This window comes from Pseudopipra pipra, chromosome 21 (genome assembly GCF_036250125.1).
Source record: "Pseudopipra pipra isolate bDixPip1 chromosome 21, bDixPip1.hap1, whole genome shotgun sequence".
Lineage (NCBI taxonomy): Eukaryota > Metazoa > Chordata > Aves > Passeriformes > Pipridae > Pseudopipra > Pseudopipra pipra.
The window spans coordinates 9606241-9624905 of record NC_087569.1 but is presented as its reverse complement, the minus strand read 5'-3'; the positions used below and the strand labels follow the sequence as shown (position 1 = coordinate 9624905).

The 18665-nt window shown below is 43.7% G+C and overlaps 1 protein-coding gene across 6 annotated transcripts in view; it reads right to left on the bottom strand.

Annotated features, from left to right (window-relative positions):
• USP32 (ubiquitin specific peptidase 32) overlaps window positions 1-18665 on the bottom strand; it is a 67688-nt gene that overhangs the window by 46962 nt on the left and 2061 nt on the right. For 5 of the 6 annotated variants that reach the window (XM_064678052.1, XM_064678056.1, XM_064678054.1 and 2 more), the window contains exon 2: window positions 71-198. In XM_064678052.1, the coding sequence (XP_064534122.1) occupies window positions 71-198 (128 nt within the window). Of the gene's footprint in view, window positions 1-70; window positions 199-16822; window positions 16957-18665 lie in introns of those variants that run through there. The other variant, XM_064678053.1, reaches the window with a different exon arrangement.

The following is an 18665-nucleotide window of genomic DNA, read 5'->3' as shown; positions in this document are numbered from 1 at the left end:
CACACCCACAGCTCCACGGGATCCACTGCATTTGGCTTCCCAAATGGAAAAGAGCAGGTTCAGAGCTCACCTCAGCAACTTTTGGAGGGACTCCATCACCAAGAACTTCCCTGATGAAGCACTGCTGGGTCATATAACAGGAGAGGCCACAAGTCCTCTTGAAAGCATCTTTCAGCCTCTTCAGCTCTATGTCTGTAACTGTTGAGAACAGAGGGGGGGAAAAAACTCAGTCAATAAAGGTGTTAGAGAAAGGTAACAGCCTAAGGAATCCCAGAATTCTGTATGCCTTACATTTACCTTTCCAATAAAGAGACACAAAGAAATTAAATGCATGATTTCACCTAAATAATGGGGAAATGTGACTACTGGAAAATGAGATCTAATAATCTAATCTTGCTTGAAAAGAGAGAAGGGAAGCAGACCTATAGTTAACATCAGTGTGAACACCAGTTCACTGCCTAAGTTTTCTGACTTCAATGGTGTATTATAATTTGTTCTAAATTCAGCCCCATTATTGTCACACAAAGGAGAATGAGCCAGTTTTATGATCAGTTTTACATTGCATGCAAGCCAGAGAAATTATCTGCAACAACAGTGGGGAATGTTATTAAGAGCAGCTCCAACAGCATCTTTCAAGCAGCTTCATCCTGTGAAGTCTGATTTTGTGTATTCAAAAAATAAAATACCTCCCCACCACTACATGCTCATGAGGCATGATTTAGGAGGCATGAAACTCGGGAGTACATGGAATTCTTCACCTAAGATTCCCTTGCACAGCCAAAATCTGCCTGCCAGCTCCTCCTGCCCAGGCTTGTCCACAGCTGTAAATGTGGAAAACCTGCTGCCATCCCATCCATCCCCGGGTTGGGAGCTTCCTGGAAAGCAGGAAGCCCTCAAGAACTTTACAGGCACAAGGCAACTTTCTAACAAAGTGTTTGAGAAGGGAAGTATCTCGTGGAACAAAACAAGGCCTTTGTCCAAAGCCAAGCTTCAGGAATAGTACAGCTTGGCCCAGAGCCCCCTGGAAGTCCCCACGTGGTGCAGGGGGGGGTTATTTCTCCTCCAGGAGCTGCAGAGGGGATGCTGCACATGGGAGCTGTGCCACTGTATTTATAGCAAGGCATTTTCCTAACCCTGATATCACGAGCCAGACAGAATCAACACTGACATGGCCAAAGGCTTGTCAGGGCTTTTTGTCAGCCAAAATAAAACAGAACCCTCGAGGGCTTAATCCAGCCCTCAGTAAAACTTCTGCATTTCACTTAATTCATTCATCAAAAGAAAAATCAATCCTTAAAAGTAAATCACATTAAAACATTCCTCCCTAATTTTAATCCTTGTCAACACCAAAACAGACCACTGGCTCCACTTAACAATTGTGTGTAACACCAGAAATTGGGTTATGTTTCTGCTCAAGTTTTATTACAGATTCTGGGGACTTCTGACCAGGAAAAAGAAATAAAATCAAAGCAGCTAAGAAATAAACCTCCAGTGTGACCCACACAGCACCAGAGCTATCAATTAGCACAGTGATGAGCAGCATTATCACAGATCTTGTTTTACTAAACCAAGCAGGCTTTAATTACCTGGCAGAGGAATGTTGGGATAACGCTGTTACCTGGCTCATGTGCTGTTTAAATCTCACTATTTCATAACAACATCTGTCCAGAGAGGCATTGGCTGTGCCTTTCCATGTGATGCTTTAATGAGCACTCAAAGAAGAAAGAACTGAAGTGCTTCACCTCCTCTCACCTCTGATGCAGAGCAGAACTACAGAACATTTCCAGCCAACAGGGACAACTCCCCACCAGGTGTTCAATGAGCAAAAGCCTGGGATTGCTCAGGGAACATGGGAAGGGGAAGCTCCTGGCTTTGTGCTTTTGGCAAGGTAAAGCAAACAACCTGGATCCCAGACTAAATCTAGCAACAGTTCTTTGAGGAAAATATTCCCATTTATTGCAGGTTTTATACCCCTACACACACACACTTTTAATAAAAACAGACTCTGCATTCTGGGGGGTTTTTTTCTCCCCATATTAATTTTTTTGATCTCCTCACAGTTCATCCAATCAGGTTGGGGGTCATTTGGCAAAAAAGTTTGTATGCAAATGAAGCATTAATTAACCTGATGCTTAGAGCAGCGTGGACTTCAGGAAGTGCTTGGGAACAGGAAAGTCCCATATAAACATATTTACCATGACATGCAGGAGTGTCTGGAGTGCCAGTGAAGGTGAGGAGAAGGTTGGGAACAAGGCTGGTCACCAACACTACCAAGACCTTCAAAGAGAACTAAACTATCAGGATATTTAATAACAATGATTAGTTGACACTGCCAGCCCATGTTATATTTCAAAAGCAAGTTATTAGTGCCAGAGACCACTTAATATTATTGTTTGCATGCAGAAACTACAAAACAGGTCATGGACTAACAGGAAAGGTAATTACTTCCATTCCTTCCCCAGGAGCCATTAAAATGACTGATGCTGCCCATTTCAAATCATCTGCAAAGCTTTGCAAAGAGAAGTTCATTAGACATTTAGATGCAGGCACACCGAAGTACAACTGAAATGAGCAGAGTATAAATCAAAGATATTATCAGTGTTTACTGGGAGGCTGGAAGACAAAATATTTGAACACAAAATCCCAACACCAAAAGTACCGATTACTCAACACAGAGATAGAACGTGATGGGGTGTTGAGAGGAAATAAAACTAAGTCTTAAATTATTAAAGGAATTATTTCTGGAAGCAATACATCTATTACTACACCAACACTAGGAATTAGAACACTCACACCCCCCAAAGCCACCTTTTTTCTCTCAGTTCCACAAGCCCTGCACGTGAAGCATCACAGACCACGGAGGTGTTTTTAATCCTACTTTTAGATGTAAATAGAGTTGACAACCCTGCTTCCTGAAGTTCTTTCATTAAGTTTATTCACTTTTTCCACAGCCCAAACACTTTGAGGAGCCATTTCTCTCCGAACACCTCCAAAAGACCATTCACAAGCTGCTGCCATCAGACACAGGAGACAGACACCACTAAATACACTGCTGTTGTGTTCATGAACTGACAGAGGAAAACTTCAAACTTCCCCAAATAAGTTCATGGGAGTCAACGCAGCAAAAACCATCTCCTGAGCACAGCAAAAGCCACCTCCACATCACACCTCCCAATGGCACCTCAAAATTATTGTGGGGAGAGCGATGAAATTGGAACTGCAGATCTAATTCTTCACACCTCCAAATCACAGAAGTGAACTTTTTACTGGAAGGGTCTCATTCAAGGTAACAAAAGCAAGTTTCAGTAGTTAGATACTGTATGTTAATTCTTAAAATATATATATATATATCTGCCTACTTCCAAAAGTCACCACTGAAAGAAATGGTCTTCTCCCCAGAAGGAGAAGCCACAGGCTGTCACTGTGGCTGGGCTGGCTCTGCTAACACAGACCTCAGTGCTACCTCAGCTGGAGGGTTTCCAGGAGAGCTGGAGACACTTGAACAGGAGATTAGTGCTGCATCCAACTCTCCAGGGAATACTGGAGCTCCAGTTTGTTTAATAAAGTTTAAATGAAACAACCTCAGCTAAAAATGTCACCCAGCTTCAAGTAATTGTCCCAAACCTCCAGCTCACCAACTGCTCCGGGTATTTTTAGTTTCAGAGTGTTACTTAAACTCAAGGCTGTTTATATAAATGTACAACTCCACTCTGGCTTTTAATTCCCATCTATCCAGGTAATGACTTGTGCAGTGCCTTCCAGAACAGTCTCGTGCTGGAACCTTCACATTTATCACCAGGTCATCCTGGGGGTTTCCTTTTAGGCTAAAACCCTCTCTGAAGCTCCAGCTGTGCCAGTGCAGGTGCCCAACTCAAGGTAAACCTTAAGTTTACACCTCTAAAGCTGGCCTGAGTTTCAGAGGGGATCCCTGCCAGCTCTGCCACTGATACAAACGGGAGCAGCAGGAGTCTGGCTCAGAAAAAAATCTGCTCCATGTCTGTAGAAGCCTCATGTTGGATCCCCCCAGTCTGGGCTCCAGAGGTGATGTTCCACTTGGAAAAGGAGGGTAGAGAACACAGCTGAAGTCACCACCCTCCTCCTCCTCCTCCTTAAAACTAAGAGGGGTGTGAGAAACCCAGGTTAATTGTCTGAAGCATTTACTGCCTAGTACTCAAATGCTGCAATATTTAAACATGCCCATCAACCACTCTCCAGCTAAAGTCTGTTCTGTATAAAAACTGTAGCCCAAACAGTGCACATAAACCCCTAATTTACGTACCACAGAGCTCCTCTTCCAGCAGCAGAAACTAATCCTTTTGCTTCCCCAGCCTGGAATGTTAAAGCTCATCTTTAGAGGCACCTTTAGAGGCACCTCCAGTTCTGTTTCAGCTGAGCTGGAGAAAACCAAGGGTTGGAGTGGAGCTTTGGCAACTTCTGCAGCCACAATTATTCATCTGAGAATCTCTATTCACTTTAGAGACTTTTTTTTTCTTTGCACATCCTGCAGCTCTAATCCCACCCCCACCTCCTTGGCTTTTATCTTGGAAGGCTCTAAAAGCCTCTGTGTGTAGTTCAGGTGCAGCACAACCCCTGTCCCTCCCAGACAAAGGTCACCCTGAAAGGCCCTGGACAACTTCAGAGCACAGAAGCTGGGACACAAACCCTTGTCTCAGCAAAAGCTGCTCTGCTGTTACCACACTGCTGGGGAGATTTATTAAGAGTCATCAGAAAAATATGACTGCATGACTAAATACACCTAATATTGATATTTTTGCTTGTTCACTTCCTGTTTTGGAGAAAGATAAAGAAGAAAACGGTGACATCAAAGCCAGTTTCTCACTAATCAAAGTACCTACAGTGCATATTCTGGGAAACTTCCTCAGAGACCGAGGAATTTACACTAAGATTGGCAAAAACTACCTCGGTAATGTTTTATTCAAATTCTGTGAAGCAAGTAGTTAAAAATCTTCCTTAATTATATGTATCTGTTATTTTTGTCAATGATGCAACACCAGGACACCAGTGACAGCAGGAGTGAAGAACTGCCATGCACCACATTCTCTTCTTGGCACCACCAACCTGCACCTGAAGCAAGAACCAGAGTCACTCCCCTTCCCACAGTGCTGCTCCCAAATGGCAAAGAAATTCCAGTTATGGATTTAGAGATGCACTGAGGAGAAGCAACAGCAACATTGTGATGAGCAGGCACTGCTGCTGAAGCTGCACCAGCTCACACGTGGATGTGGAGCACTACAAGAAACAAATGTTCATTTGGAAGTGAGTTTGTCTAAAGGTTAGAAGTGGTTAGTCAGGCCCAGTGGATTTTCTGCAGCTCAGATAACATAATTACTGCGTGACACAGGCAGTGAGGACGAGCCCAATAAATGCATTTTAAATTCCTATTTAATAGTTACTTGGAAAGTCAGATCAGCCACAAAAAAACCACCTCCCCTTACAATGCTTTTCCCCTCCTGTTCTTCAAAATCCAAAGACACTGATGTAAAATGCTGGAATGAGATACAAACCACAGCTTTCCAAAGCAGAGTAAAGGGGAAGAGTAAAAGCATTTGAACTCTTAATGCTGCCTGAAACATTCAGGCAAGAGCCACTTAACCTCTCTGTGTCTTCTCTCCACACTAAAATGGATATAAATTCTAGTCTACACCAGGCAGATGTGTGATAAATGATCTCAGATACTGCAAAAGCACTACAAGCTACTAAAAAGCTGCTTTAATCACCCAAAAGGGCAGAATCCCAAGAGTTTAACTGAGGGAAGGTGGAATTAATCTGCCCTGGCTGCTAAAAACTGACCAATTAACATCATCTGGAATTAACTGGACACAGAAACACCACCAAAATCACAAAAGCAACGTGCAGATCCTCGCTGCCACCAGGATGAGCAGCAGCAACACCACCGAAAAGCCTCAAATATTTAATGTGAATATATGAAATTATTTATCCTAGTTACCAGCAAAAAAACGCCAAACCAGCCAAAACAGGGCAAGAAGACCACAACACATCCACAACGCTGAAAATCAAAACAGGAAACAAAGTATTGATTGCATAAGCAGGAAGAAAAAAAACCAGAGGATAAAAAGGTCAGCTGAGGTGAAGGGTCAAGAAACCTTGAGCTCATCTGACTGAAGAATCTCTCTCTAGTAGGATTGGTGCTTTTCCCCCAGAAACACAAGCATCAAAATGCCCACAGTGCTCTACAAACACACACAGAAAATCTGAATTTCCAATGGCACCACCTGATGAAAACCAACCTGCTAAAAAAGACAAAATCCCCCCCCCAGCCCTGCAGATCTCAAGCACACAAAGCAAGCAATAATTTGCAACCATCAGCATAACACTGCATTTATTCTTTACTAAATATAACCAAACCTGAATTGTAATAAAACAGGCAACTTGCTCAGCCTTCAGAAAGCAAGGAAAATTCACCTGTCTGGAGCAGCTCAGGTTTGCAGGATTCTAATATTTTGATTTTTAAGTGACAATTTGAAAGGTTCGATATCAAACTCACAGGGCATATAATTCTCTAACCAGACAATTATCTTCCCTGTAATCACTCGCTCAATATTTCCCCCAGGAATCTTCATCCTAGTTATACATGGAAATTTTATTACTTTTTTCATTAGTCTTTATTGTGACTTAATGGCTGCAGTTATGAAGTTGTCAAGAATTGCAGCAATTACTAAAAAAGCTTCTAAAAGAGGTAAAATGAGCAAGTGAACATAAAGAATGTTTGGGAACAGCCCCAAGCAGGCACAACAAACTGCAACTGGGATAAATGAACCAGCTATGAGTAAAAAGTCGACCTCCACACCCACACAGCCCTGCCAAAAGGGAACCCACTGGGGGATACTTTGGGCAAAAACACAGACAAAAAGAAAAAAATCCTGCCTCCCCTAAGGAAAAAATTAATCCACTCTTAAGGAATCTTTCAGAGCTGGAGTATCAAAAATGACACCACTGGATTTCCACAGAGCACCTCACTAAAGACTTGCCAGTCTTCTCCTGCTGTTTACCAACAACAGGAATTTAAGGATAACACCAGAGTTTTGGGATTTAAAAAAAAATAAATAAATGGAATTATTCAATCCAGCTGCACTTTTTTTCCTCCTGCCTCTTCTTTGGTTTTGGTAGCAGGGGCTCATCCTGGGGATAAAGCTCTCCTTGGTTTGTCAGATTTAAAGCATATCAGAGGTTTAACATCTCCTGTGCGGGGAGTGGAAGGAGATTTAGTCATTACAGAAGGATTGGCCAGTTCTCTGGAACACCAACACTTCACATTTATGTGATGCTTTTAATCTTCAAAGAGCTCCCTCCTCCCAGCTCCCATTCCCAAAGGAATGCCAGCATTCCCAGCCTGGTTTATCCTCTGTATCTCCAGCAGGACACACGCTGGCACTGCTGGGATTATGGTGCCTGCAAAGCAAAGCTCCTCAGCACGGGTTTGGGGACAGCCCTCCCAGGAAACCCAACAGCCAGGGTAATAATTACAACAGGGCAATAATCCTCCCACCATCTGAGCATATAAATCTTATTGGCTGTATTTTATATCCTCAGGAATTAAAGGAATCCTGGTCCAACCCTGGGAGCCACGGAAAGAAGCTGAACATTCCCAAACCTCTGCAGAGCAGCAAAGGCACTTTTACCATTTGCACCAGGGGGAATCGAGCACAGTGGACTGTGATATTAGGGACAGAAGTAATTGCTGTCACCAATTAAAGAATTAGTAAATTCATTCTCAGGGATGGAGCGAAGCAATTCCCAGCCCTGGGTCATCCCAGGGTGGCACCTTTCTCCCCCACGGGTTCCTGTCCTTTGGTAGAGGGGAAAAGGGGGGCAAGTTTGAAGTGGTTTTAAACAGAGCACAAGTGATCCTGCAGCAACCACTGAGAACTGAACTCCCCTCCAAAAGACAGAAACATCAACTAAAAATAATCAGGAGTGTGGGAAGCCCTAAAAGCAACCCTGGGATGTCTGTCTGCACCTGAGTTCCCAACCTTTTCATTCCCTAATTTTCCTTCCACTGCTGTTTTCTGCACAGTTGTCATGGTTTGTCCGTGATTTCCCAGGAGATCATTTTGGCTTTCAATCTTCTCAGCATTTTTAATTAATATTTAGTCCTCTTTAGATGAGAAGTTAAACTCTGCTCTTCTGAGCTGTCCCTTCACCAGTTTTCCTGGCAAACACACTGGAAGTTTGGATTGTTAGAGGTGAGCAGAGCATCTTCTGTCACAATTCAAAAAAGCTGCTCCCACTTTATTACCACCATGAAAAAATCATGTAGACATTTATGCTTGTTAAGATTCACAAAATTACAATATAGAACTCATTTCCAAGAAATAAACAGCCTGTTAAAATGAAAGGCAAATGCCAACTATGTAAATGCAAACACCACATAAGGACCTCGCTACAAAATAAATCGTAATATAACAAATATTTCATATCCTGCCTCCCAACAGTGCCAAAAACACTAGAGGCAGCTGTAATAGGAATTGTTCTTTAAATAAAACAAATATAATCTGAGCCTGAAAGTTAAACACAACCTGCAACTCGTGCACAGGAAGGCAGAGCTTCCCATCACCTTCAGTGAGGATGAGAGGCAAGGAAGGAGTTCTGGTTTGGGGTTGCTGGTGTAGTTTGGATCAAACACTCACTCCAGTGTTTCCCTCTGGCAGCTAAAAGAGCCAAGTCTAGTAAAGCACAGCACTTAAATACTGTGACAAGAATAATAAAAGATTGAGATAATATTTACACACTGCTACATCTTCATTTCTGAAGTCAGAAGAAAAGTATTACTCACTTGCAAGTCGAGTGTTGTGGCCCAAACACACTCCCTGTGTGTATCTATGTGCCAGTAAAAGGCTCTGTACTTTGAGCCTTCCCACTCCCAACTCCTGGGGACACATCTGTCTCCAACACAACCTCAAACTCAGGTGCAAAGGGAGTTATTGCAGTGCCAGGTCACAGATTGATGCCTCCTGTTGCACTGGTGAAAACACACAACAACGAGTTTGCTGCACGACCTGGGAGGGGCTGAGCAGCAACAGCAGAACCTCCCAGGGAGACACGGGCCTGGAGAGCCAGGAAATAAAATCAAAACTACCATGGGGGTAGTTCTGGGACCCCATCACACGTCTGGGAGAACACCAGGAACTGAATGAGGGGTTTATTTCCTATTTCCAAACCATTTCCATCTCCTGTTCAGAGAATTCTCAATGAACATCCGACCCTTCGTATTTAGAATTATCCTGAAAGACTCCAGACCAGTTTTACATCACAAAATTTATGTCTAAAGATATTCAGCATTGGATGTAGATTATTCCCAAGGTCCTCCAGTGGGAAGAATGAGGCAGCCCATTCAGACCCAGCCTGTGACAGCTGCATGGGAATCCAGCTCCCAGTCACCCCACTGCTCAGAGGGATGGGATGACTCCAGTTTCAGAGCTTCACAGGAACACACTGCCCATTGTTCCACGGGAACAGAACAGGGATTAGAGCCACTTCACACCCCAGAGCTCCAGTGCCCTCAACAGCAGCAGCTGGAACCTCTCCCTGAGTCCCTGCAGAGACTCACAAGATCTCCTCAAGGACATCCCAGGCTCTGGGAGCAGCAGCACATTCACATCATAAATTATCGACATTTTAGAAGAGTCTATATTTACCAAACATTTTATAGTCTGCTTTTTAACCTCCCTCCCTGTGACACTGTGGCTCCTGCACATCTTTAGCCCACTGTTCTGCACTGGAATTCCTGCACTGGAATTCCTGCACTGGAATGCCTGCACTGGAATGCCTGCACTGGAATGCCTGCACTGGAATGCCTGCACTGGAATGCCTGCACTGGAATGCCTGCACTGGAATGCCTGCACTGGAATGCCTGCACCTTGTGGTTCCTTCTCCTCTGATCTATCACTGCAATCTCCTCATTATTTAAAGAGCAAGATCAGTTCTCACAAGACATTCACACCACTGTTCTTTAAACAAGGTGATTAGATTTGTTACTGGCAAAAAGATCAATTACAGTTCTTCAGGAAAAGAAAAAAATAATGCTCTTTGCTGCAAGATTGGAAAGCAGAGACCAAAAAGTTCTCACATTAGTTTTCCACTGATAAGAACCTTCACTAAGATCCTCACAGGACACAGCCCAGGCTGTCCTGACTGCTCCAGGATTTATCCCAAAGCACTGCTGCTGAATTCAGCTTGTGCCAAGTGAAAATCTTTCAATTTTCACACTAAACCCCAGGATTTAACCGTATCACATCACCAGGGAAAACGTGCTAAAAATCTCCTTTACGAGACCAGGAAAGTTCCAGTGCAGAGAAAGATTTTGGTTCTGGGTAACACCTAAAAGCCAGAAACAGGCATTGAAAAGAAGTGCTTCTTCAGCCCAAAATACACTCATGATGCCACATTCCAGTTCATTTTTAGAACAAATTCAATCTGCAAAACTCAAGTTCTCATAATTACTATCCCAACACTTTCAGTTCTTTTTCTCCACATCCACAGACTTATTCAATCTGGCTCTTCCTGTTCTGTTTAGGGCTCTGTGTTTTTCTTCCACCTTTTTTTTTTATTATTCATTCAAGGTCTCCGAATTTTAAAAGAGCAAATTTTGCAAAGTAATGGAGTAAAACTGATGGTTTAAAACAATTCCAGTGACTGAAGGGAACCCACCAGGAAACCAGAGAGGGAACTGTAGTGATAGGACACAGAGAAACGGGTTCAAACTGAAAGAGGGGAAATTTGGGTTAAATAGGTTAAATATACAATGGGATATTGGGAAGAAATTCCTCCCTGTGAGGGGGGTGAGTTCCTGGCACAGGTTGCCCAGAGAAGCTGTGGCTGCCCCATCCCTGGAATGTCCAAGGCCAGGCTGGACAGAGCTTGGAGCAACCTGGGATAGTGGAAGGTGTCCCATGGCAGGGACTGGGTGATCTTTAAGGTCCCTTCCAACCCAAACCATTCTGGGATTTTAACTGTCAAAAAAAATCCAACTAAATCAGCCTTGGGATTGTACAATCCCACTGAGACAGCAGCATCTCCCTGTTCAAATATTGCAGCTGAGGATTTTGCTGCCCCAGGACAGCCCCAGAGCACTGCCCTTCTCCCTGTGTTTGGGATGAGGAACACCAAGGCAAAACACAAAGAAACAGAAGCATACATTCTATATTAAACACTTCACATGAAATCAAACTATGACAACTGAAAGACCAACTAACAGAAAGATAGTTATAATGTGAATAAAACCACTGTTCTTGAGGAAGAATTCAGAAGGGCCTGTAAGAGGGTTTATTTTTAAAGGATGAAGCATGTATTTTTATACAGAATGCAATTATCTCTTATTTTGGCCTGCTGACATTGCTTCTCATAACTCGTGGGTCTAATTCAGACTCTAAACTAAGTGAAACAGCTTTCAAAGGCTTTGGACATTTTAAAAAAATCATCAAAATAAGTGTTATCCATCCCTTTTTGCCTCTGTAGTTGTGCTGCACTGATGCTGCTGTGGCTGCTCCCTCCAGCCCAGCTCCCACTGCCTGTCCCTGTCCCTGCAGAGAACCCGACCAGAAGGAAGCCAAATCTCATTTGAAGGTACAGAACGTCTCAGTGCCTATTTAAAACCACTGGAAAAGTCAGAAGTGCAGTGTGTGACACAGCCAGACTGGGTTTGTCTGCTGCTCCCCAGCCCGAGGAAGGGGCTGATCCCTGGGGTTCCAGCAGCATCCCTGTCCCAGGAACTCTGCTCTGCAGTGCATTCCACCTCAGAACAGCTCTGGGGATTAAAACTATCATTAACACCCCATTTTGCCCCAAATACAGCCCACGGTGAGCACAGCTCCTGTCATTCCCATGGGAGGGGAGAGGTTTGTTCTGTGTTAAAAGGAGGAGGGAAAGGAGGATTCAAAGCCCCTGGAGCTCAGGGAATGTCACTGGATCTGCCAGGTCACCCTCCCTGTGACAGGGATCACCTCAGGGAAGTCACTGTTTCAGTGCTTGCACCATTTTTACGGTAACTAATGAAATAAATAAACACCAATCCTTCCAAACTGCCTCATTATCCCTTGTCCAAACCTTGCTCAGCCACATCCTCTTTTACTCAACCCCAAATAAAGGCCTCGTTTGCAAATGTTGGTGTATTTTTAACAGAAAGTCATTTTGTTAAATGAGTTATTTAATCAAGAATCTCACACCTCTATCTTCTAGAACTCAGGCACATATAATAAAGTAATACACTAAAATAATTAAGGGAATTTTTTTTAATTGCCATTATAATGAATGACTTAATGGTCTACACAGATTATAAGTTGCAGCAGTTTTTAAAGCAGATTTGGTGAACCACTACAAAACCCACATGCAGACAAACTTTGTGTTAAACCACGGTCTCAAACCAGGTTACACCCATCAAAAATCACAAACCCAGGAGCTTTCACACCAGTTTAATAAAACAGCATTTAAAAGTGATGCACTTTCCAAACCTGTCCCCACCTATAGGGGCTACATCAGCTGAAGACAAGCCCATAAAAAAAAAAAAAACACCTCAGAGGGGTTAGAATTCATCAGGTAAAAAAGAAATGCCAGGTATTATTACCCAGCTAAGCTGGAAATACTAAAGCTCCACAGACCCAGCCATCACTACCAAAGGTAAGGTGTCCCTGAAGAAATCACAAAAGAAAATGTGCATTAGGATTTTTGCCACTCTTTAGGTGAGCAGGGGATTTTTATTCCAGTAAGTGCCAGCAATAATCCAGCATTCAAAGTTTTGTGAATCAGACCCTTTCAAACTCTCAGGCAGAATCTACCTTAATGGGTTTTTCTTCTACATTCATCTTTGCCCAAAGGCTTCATTGTCTCATTATGTAAACGACCTTTTCATATGAAAATTAAATGTTAAAGATGCTTTTTGTAGTTCTTCAATACTGCAAATATCACATGGACATTCACAATAATTCAGACTAAGTGTAACATAAAGAAAAAGCACCTGCTTCAAGCAATAGAACAAATTAAGAAATAACTTGTTTTTAAAAGACTTAAAAATTGGAAGCCTTAATTAGAATTAACCTCCAGAACTTTCTTTCCTGCACAGAAACTCAAACTAAGAAATCACGAGGCAAAGAAAGGCTTTAAAGGAGGCCTTTAAGAGCCCTAAAAACCAACTGGGTAGTTCTGCTTTGCATCAGTCTTTGAAATAACTGCAGTCAGTGGACAGAAACAATCCCAGTATTTGAAAACACATCACTTACTCCACCCCTCCTCCCTTGGTTTCCTGTGTCCTCACTGTATTTGGAATTTCTTCTTGGACCAAAAAAGAGCAGGATTATTTTGATAATAATTAATAAGTCACACAGAAGCCATGAGAGCTCAAGGACTCCCCACAGAGCAGGTTATTCACGTGAATGTGTGAATTCACAACCTGACCAAAAACACACTCCCTTTTCAGAAGATGCTGTCCTTTCTAAGAGGACAGATATTGGTAACACCTGGTTTTTTAAGTACAGAGGAATCCCAGCCAGCCCCACCTCAAAGCAGAGTTCTACAATAACCTGGATTTCCAGACTGCAGACACCTCCTGCCTCCCCTCCCCACATCACCTGCTGCTGCCACGTTCCCTCCCGTTCCCACAGAGCCTGTCAGCCCTTCACAGGCCCGGTTTTTAATCTGATTTCATCTTTTTTGAGTACTAAAGAACTGAATGCTTTACTTATTTTATGAAAGGAGACAGTGCAGAGCAGAGCAAAGGGTGAGGGTTGTTTTACTCATTCCTCCTGCAGTGCCAGGAGCCAGAAAGCCTCAGACTGTTGAGTCAAGTAAACAGGATTCAAAGCAGCCCCCTCTTATTTTCTTTCTTTCACATTTCATTAGAGATGCTTCATCTCATTCTGAAAGACTCCCCAGTTTCTATCTTTGTCTTTTTCTTTTTCTTCTCTGCAGGACACTGTCAGGTAGATTTAGGACTTCATCAAAACAAGGCTTTACCAAATTCAACACAAACACAAATATTCCATAGGATAATCTATCAGGTTGGAAAGTATCTCAGGAGGTCACTCAGTTCAACCTTGTGCTTGAAACTGGGTCAAGGCTGAACTCAAACCAGCTTCTGAAGGGCTTTGTCCAGGCAGAGCTTGAAAACCTCCAAGGATGAAAGTTCAACAACTTTCCCTGGGCTTGTATATTTAAAAAAAAAAAAGAAATCAAAAAAAGGCCTGGTGTTACAGGAGGAAAAACCAAAGTGACTAGAAAGAGGTGTCCATGAAAATAACTGATCTCATTGATTAAAATACAAGAAATAAAGCCCAACAAGCCCAGTGGGTCTGTGAGAGCTGTGAGATATAGAGGCACATCATCTATAAAACAACTGAATGTTGGCAGCACTGAGTTTTACTCTGTATCAAGATAAGAAAATATATTAAGTATAGAATAGGCTGATAGTGGTCTTTTCACTTACATTAAGATGTTTCACACTCAAAATGAGGATTTGTTCAGCTTATCCTTTAACCTCCAGCCCCATGGCTGGAATGGTATCTGTTTACACTCCTTTGGCAGCTTTCCTGACCACTTTGATTGGAATCTCTGCAACATGCTGACAGGACAAAACTGCAGCTAATCTGTGAGACTGCTAGTATTTAGAGACATGATTCACCTGTGAGGGGAGAAACCAGAGGATTCCCAACATTTACTGAATCATATTTCAAGTTTTGAGGGTTTTTTTTTTCTTTAAGATGTTCAACTTCTTTTTATTTCTGAAATGCCTACACTCACAAATGCTCTTTTCTCAGACTTTGCATCACTGTGTGCACATCCAGCATCTGAGCACTCACCAAGGTTCTGCCATGCTTGGAACAGCTGGGCTTGGGAACCACCTAAGAATCACTAAAAACCTACTAAAAGGTATGAAATGGGCTCCAACAGAACCACAGCACCCCCAGAAGCCTGAGCAGAAGGCAACATTTTCCTCTAATTCCTAAGTTTTCAACTGGCATTTCATAAAGAACCTCCAAAGCCCACAGAAGGCATCTCAGGGAAGGAACCTCAGTGTCAGTTGACTTCAGTTCACCACACAAATGTTCCTCATTTCCAGCAGGAAAGAACTGGGGTAGTTCTAAGTGAGAGGCTGAAAACCCCCGAGGACACTTCTCTAAACTTGGAACACAAAGTAAATGAAGAGAAAGTGGTCACTGCAACTTGGCAGACGAAGAATTACAGATAAAACCCCTCTCTCTTCCAAGAGATCAAGGGCAGCCGTGGGGAGAAGGATTTGGGGGTGCTGGTGGGGGAGAGGCTGGACCTGCCCCAGCCCTGCAAACCCTCCATGCCCTGGGCTGATCCCCCAGCGTGGGGGGTTCTGTCCCTCTGCCCCCTCAGCTGAGACCCCCCTGCAGAGCTGCTCCAGCCCTGGGAACAGCACAGGGAGGACATGGAGCTGCTGGAGAGAGTCCAGAGGAGGCACCAGGATGATCAGAGGGCTGGAGCAGCTCTGCTGGGAGGAAAGGCTGGGAGAGTTGGGACTGTTCAGCCTGGAGAAGAGAAGGCTCTGGAGAGGCCTAACTGTGGCCTTCCAGGACCTGAAGGAGCTACAGGAAAGATGGAAAGGGATTATTTCCAAGGGCCTGGAGTGGTAGGACAAGGGGGAATGGCTTCACACTGACAGAGTAGGTTTAGATTAGATATTAGGAAATAATTCTTCCCATGAGGGTGGTGGCCCTGGCACAGGTTGCCCAGAGAAGCTGTGGCTGCCCCTGGATCCCTGGAAGTGTCCAAGGCCAGGCTGGACAGGGCTTGGAGCAACTTGGGCTAGTGGCAGGTGTCCCTGCCCATGGCCTGACCTTTACCAAGCAGTGATGACTGATTACATGATCTTCCCACCCAAACCATTCTGTGACTCTCCAAAAGGCAGCCTCTCTTCATCAGTTTGGGGCAGTTTAAGTAAAGTCCCCAAGTCACTCCCCCCTGGTAGTCCATGCCCAGCAGAGCCTGCTGAGGTGCCCTCCCAAAACAAGCATCACAGCTGAATGCCAAGGTTGTGAAATAATTACTGCCCTGTGAATTTGAGCAGCTACTTGCAGCTCTGCAGCTTTATAAACAGGAAGTGTGAAGCTGTGCATTCATACCTGCTTTCATCATATGACAGAGCCCTAAAGCCATCAAATACTGGCTGGCATAACAAGCCTGGCTGTATAATCTAGACTGTCTCCACAGTGGCTCCTATTCATCCTGATAGCTGGAAAAAAAGGCTGAGAGAGATCTGGGCATTTTCATCACATGCCTCTGAAACTCAGAGCTCCACAAACAGAAAGACACAGGTTTATCCCCCTAAAAAACAACACACCCTGAAGAACCCTCACCTCCCCATAATATTCAAGCACTGCTTTTCAGTTGTGATAGAAAATAAAGTAGAACAACTTCCTTCTTGGAATGCAGAGAGAAGAGAATAAAGCACTGAAATGGTTCCCTGATCGTTTTGCCTAAAAACGCGTCTGGGATTTAAGAAGTTAATTTTATAATTTGGAGCAATAAAAAGTGGTTTTCCATGGGCTCAAGGGTTGAGTCCATGGATTTGTCACCACGCTGAGATGGACAACCTCAAATAGATGATTATATATTTGCACAAGTTCTCCATCATCCCTCTGTCAGATTTATTACATCTGTACTGGAGGATGTTAATGATCAGACACCAGATATATTTGCCTTGATTTAAATAAAACAAATGTAGCTATTTTTCAAATTCAATCAAGGCACAAGAGGTCATTAACAAGATTTATCCTCTGCCCATCACACAACATTAGTCATTACTGGCACACACACTAAAACCAACCTGCTTGTGGATTAAAGTGGGTTTTCATCGCTTTGATGGGCTTGGAGTCCTCCACCCGGTACCACCTTCGAGGTGCACAATGAGGAGGGAAAACTGCCTTCAAAAATGACTATTTCATGAGCTCTCCAGAGGCAAAACCTGTGGAATTGATACACCTGCCAGTTTTGCCTCACCATTAGCCAGCATTTTACATTTCTGAGCGACAGCACTGGTTTCCTGCTTTATTTTTGCTCTTTTTCTCACTGTGCACAAACCCAAACCCAGTGAAATGGATTCAGCAGCAGCCACTCATCCCTCCAAGCCCCTCACTCCCTGACCATGCTGGGGCACTTCCCTTTCTCCCACCCTGCACACAAAAATTCCACCTTGCTTCAAGCAGAAGGAAAACTCTGCCTTCCCCTGTAGCCCAAATCTGACAGATCCATGATTATTCACTGACATTTCTTGTGTTTCAGCCATCACCTGGCTCAATATTCAGCACAGATAAGCTGGAACTGGCCTGAGTTAGACCTGCTCTAAGGAGCATTCACAGAAAATTTGGCCACACATTCTATAGTTTCATAACTTTCAAGCACCTTCATGGATTTCTGTTCAGTCTGTGATTATCCTCCAGAAGTTACTGAGGCAGAACACATTGAGAGAGACTGGAAAATACAGTCCTTAGGGATCTCAAATAAACTGGCCACCAACACCACACAGGCATCTCTTTCCTGGAGAATACTTATTAAAATATTCTATAGGCAACACAGTGCAGGAGCTGCTGGGATAATAGAGCAGTAATAAAATACAACAGTATTGGAGATAAGACAAAAGTCATAAAAAGTTCTTCCTTTTATGAAGTTTTAGTGGCCCAACAACAGCACTTTTAAGGAACTGGGTGTCAAGACTGGCAGCAGAACAACTAAAAATAAGGCAGATTTTAGAGCACCACCTCCTTGGCCTAAGGCAAGGCCTAACACTGAGCAATTCCAGACATCCTGATGGACAGAGGGGCAGGAGAGGAGTGGAAATGCTGGAAAAGGCACCAAACCAAACCAGGACCCTGCCTGACTTGCAGCACTGCCCTGGGAAGAAAATTGTTGTTGGAGCTCAGGACGAAGCAAAAAGCAACAAACTCACCAGCCACAAGACCAGTTTGTGCCATCACCAACTTAGTTTGACACGGTAACCAACAGTCTGATGCTCAGTTGGGAACAAAGCACTTCTCACTTCACCTCCTCCCAGAGAATCCCTCCTGGGAAGGAGCTCTGCAGGCCCAGGGAGGGCTCTCCCCACAAGAGCAGATCCCACAGCAGCACCCAAAGCAGCCCCTCTGGCTACTGGAAATAAGTGACCATGAGTGGCAGAATTCATGAAAAGAGATGTCTGAGAGAGCATCCCTTCCTTTCCACTCCCAAACTGCACAGCCAGGCCTGGATCTCAGGGAGACCAACGTGGCTCCCTGGGACCTGCACTGGTGGACACAAGACAAGTCCAGGGTGCCCATCCCGAGAAAAATCACCCAGCAGTACAACCTCATGTCCCAGGGTGGAAAAGGCCACCAACACCAGCCTGCTGTCATTCTTTCATCTCCTCCAGCAGAAGTTACATTTTAGCTACAGTTATTTATATTGTGAGCCTTTAACCACAACAAGTCTCCTCACCTTCACAACCTTTGCTGACTCCCAAAATGGAATTGCAGTAAGTAAAATTGTTGGTTTCTGAAGCAGCATTTATCCAGATGTTCTGAACAACTGAAATTAAAACTGGTGGTGCCTCAAAAATATGATCACCACGTTCTGAATGATCACTACAAGCATGGTTAACCACTACTGATTACCCAGAAAGAATTCAGAACCTGTAC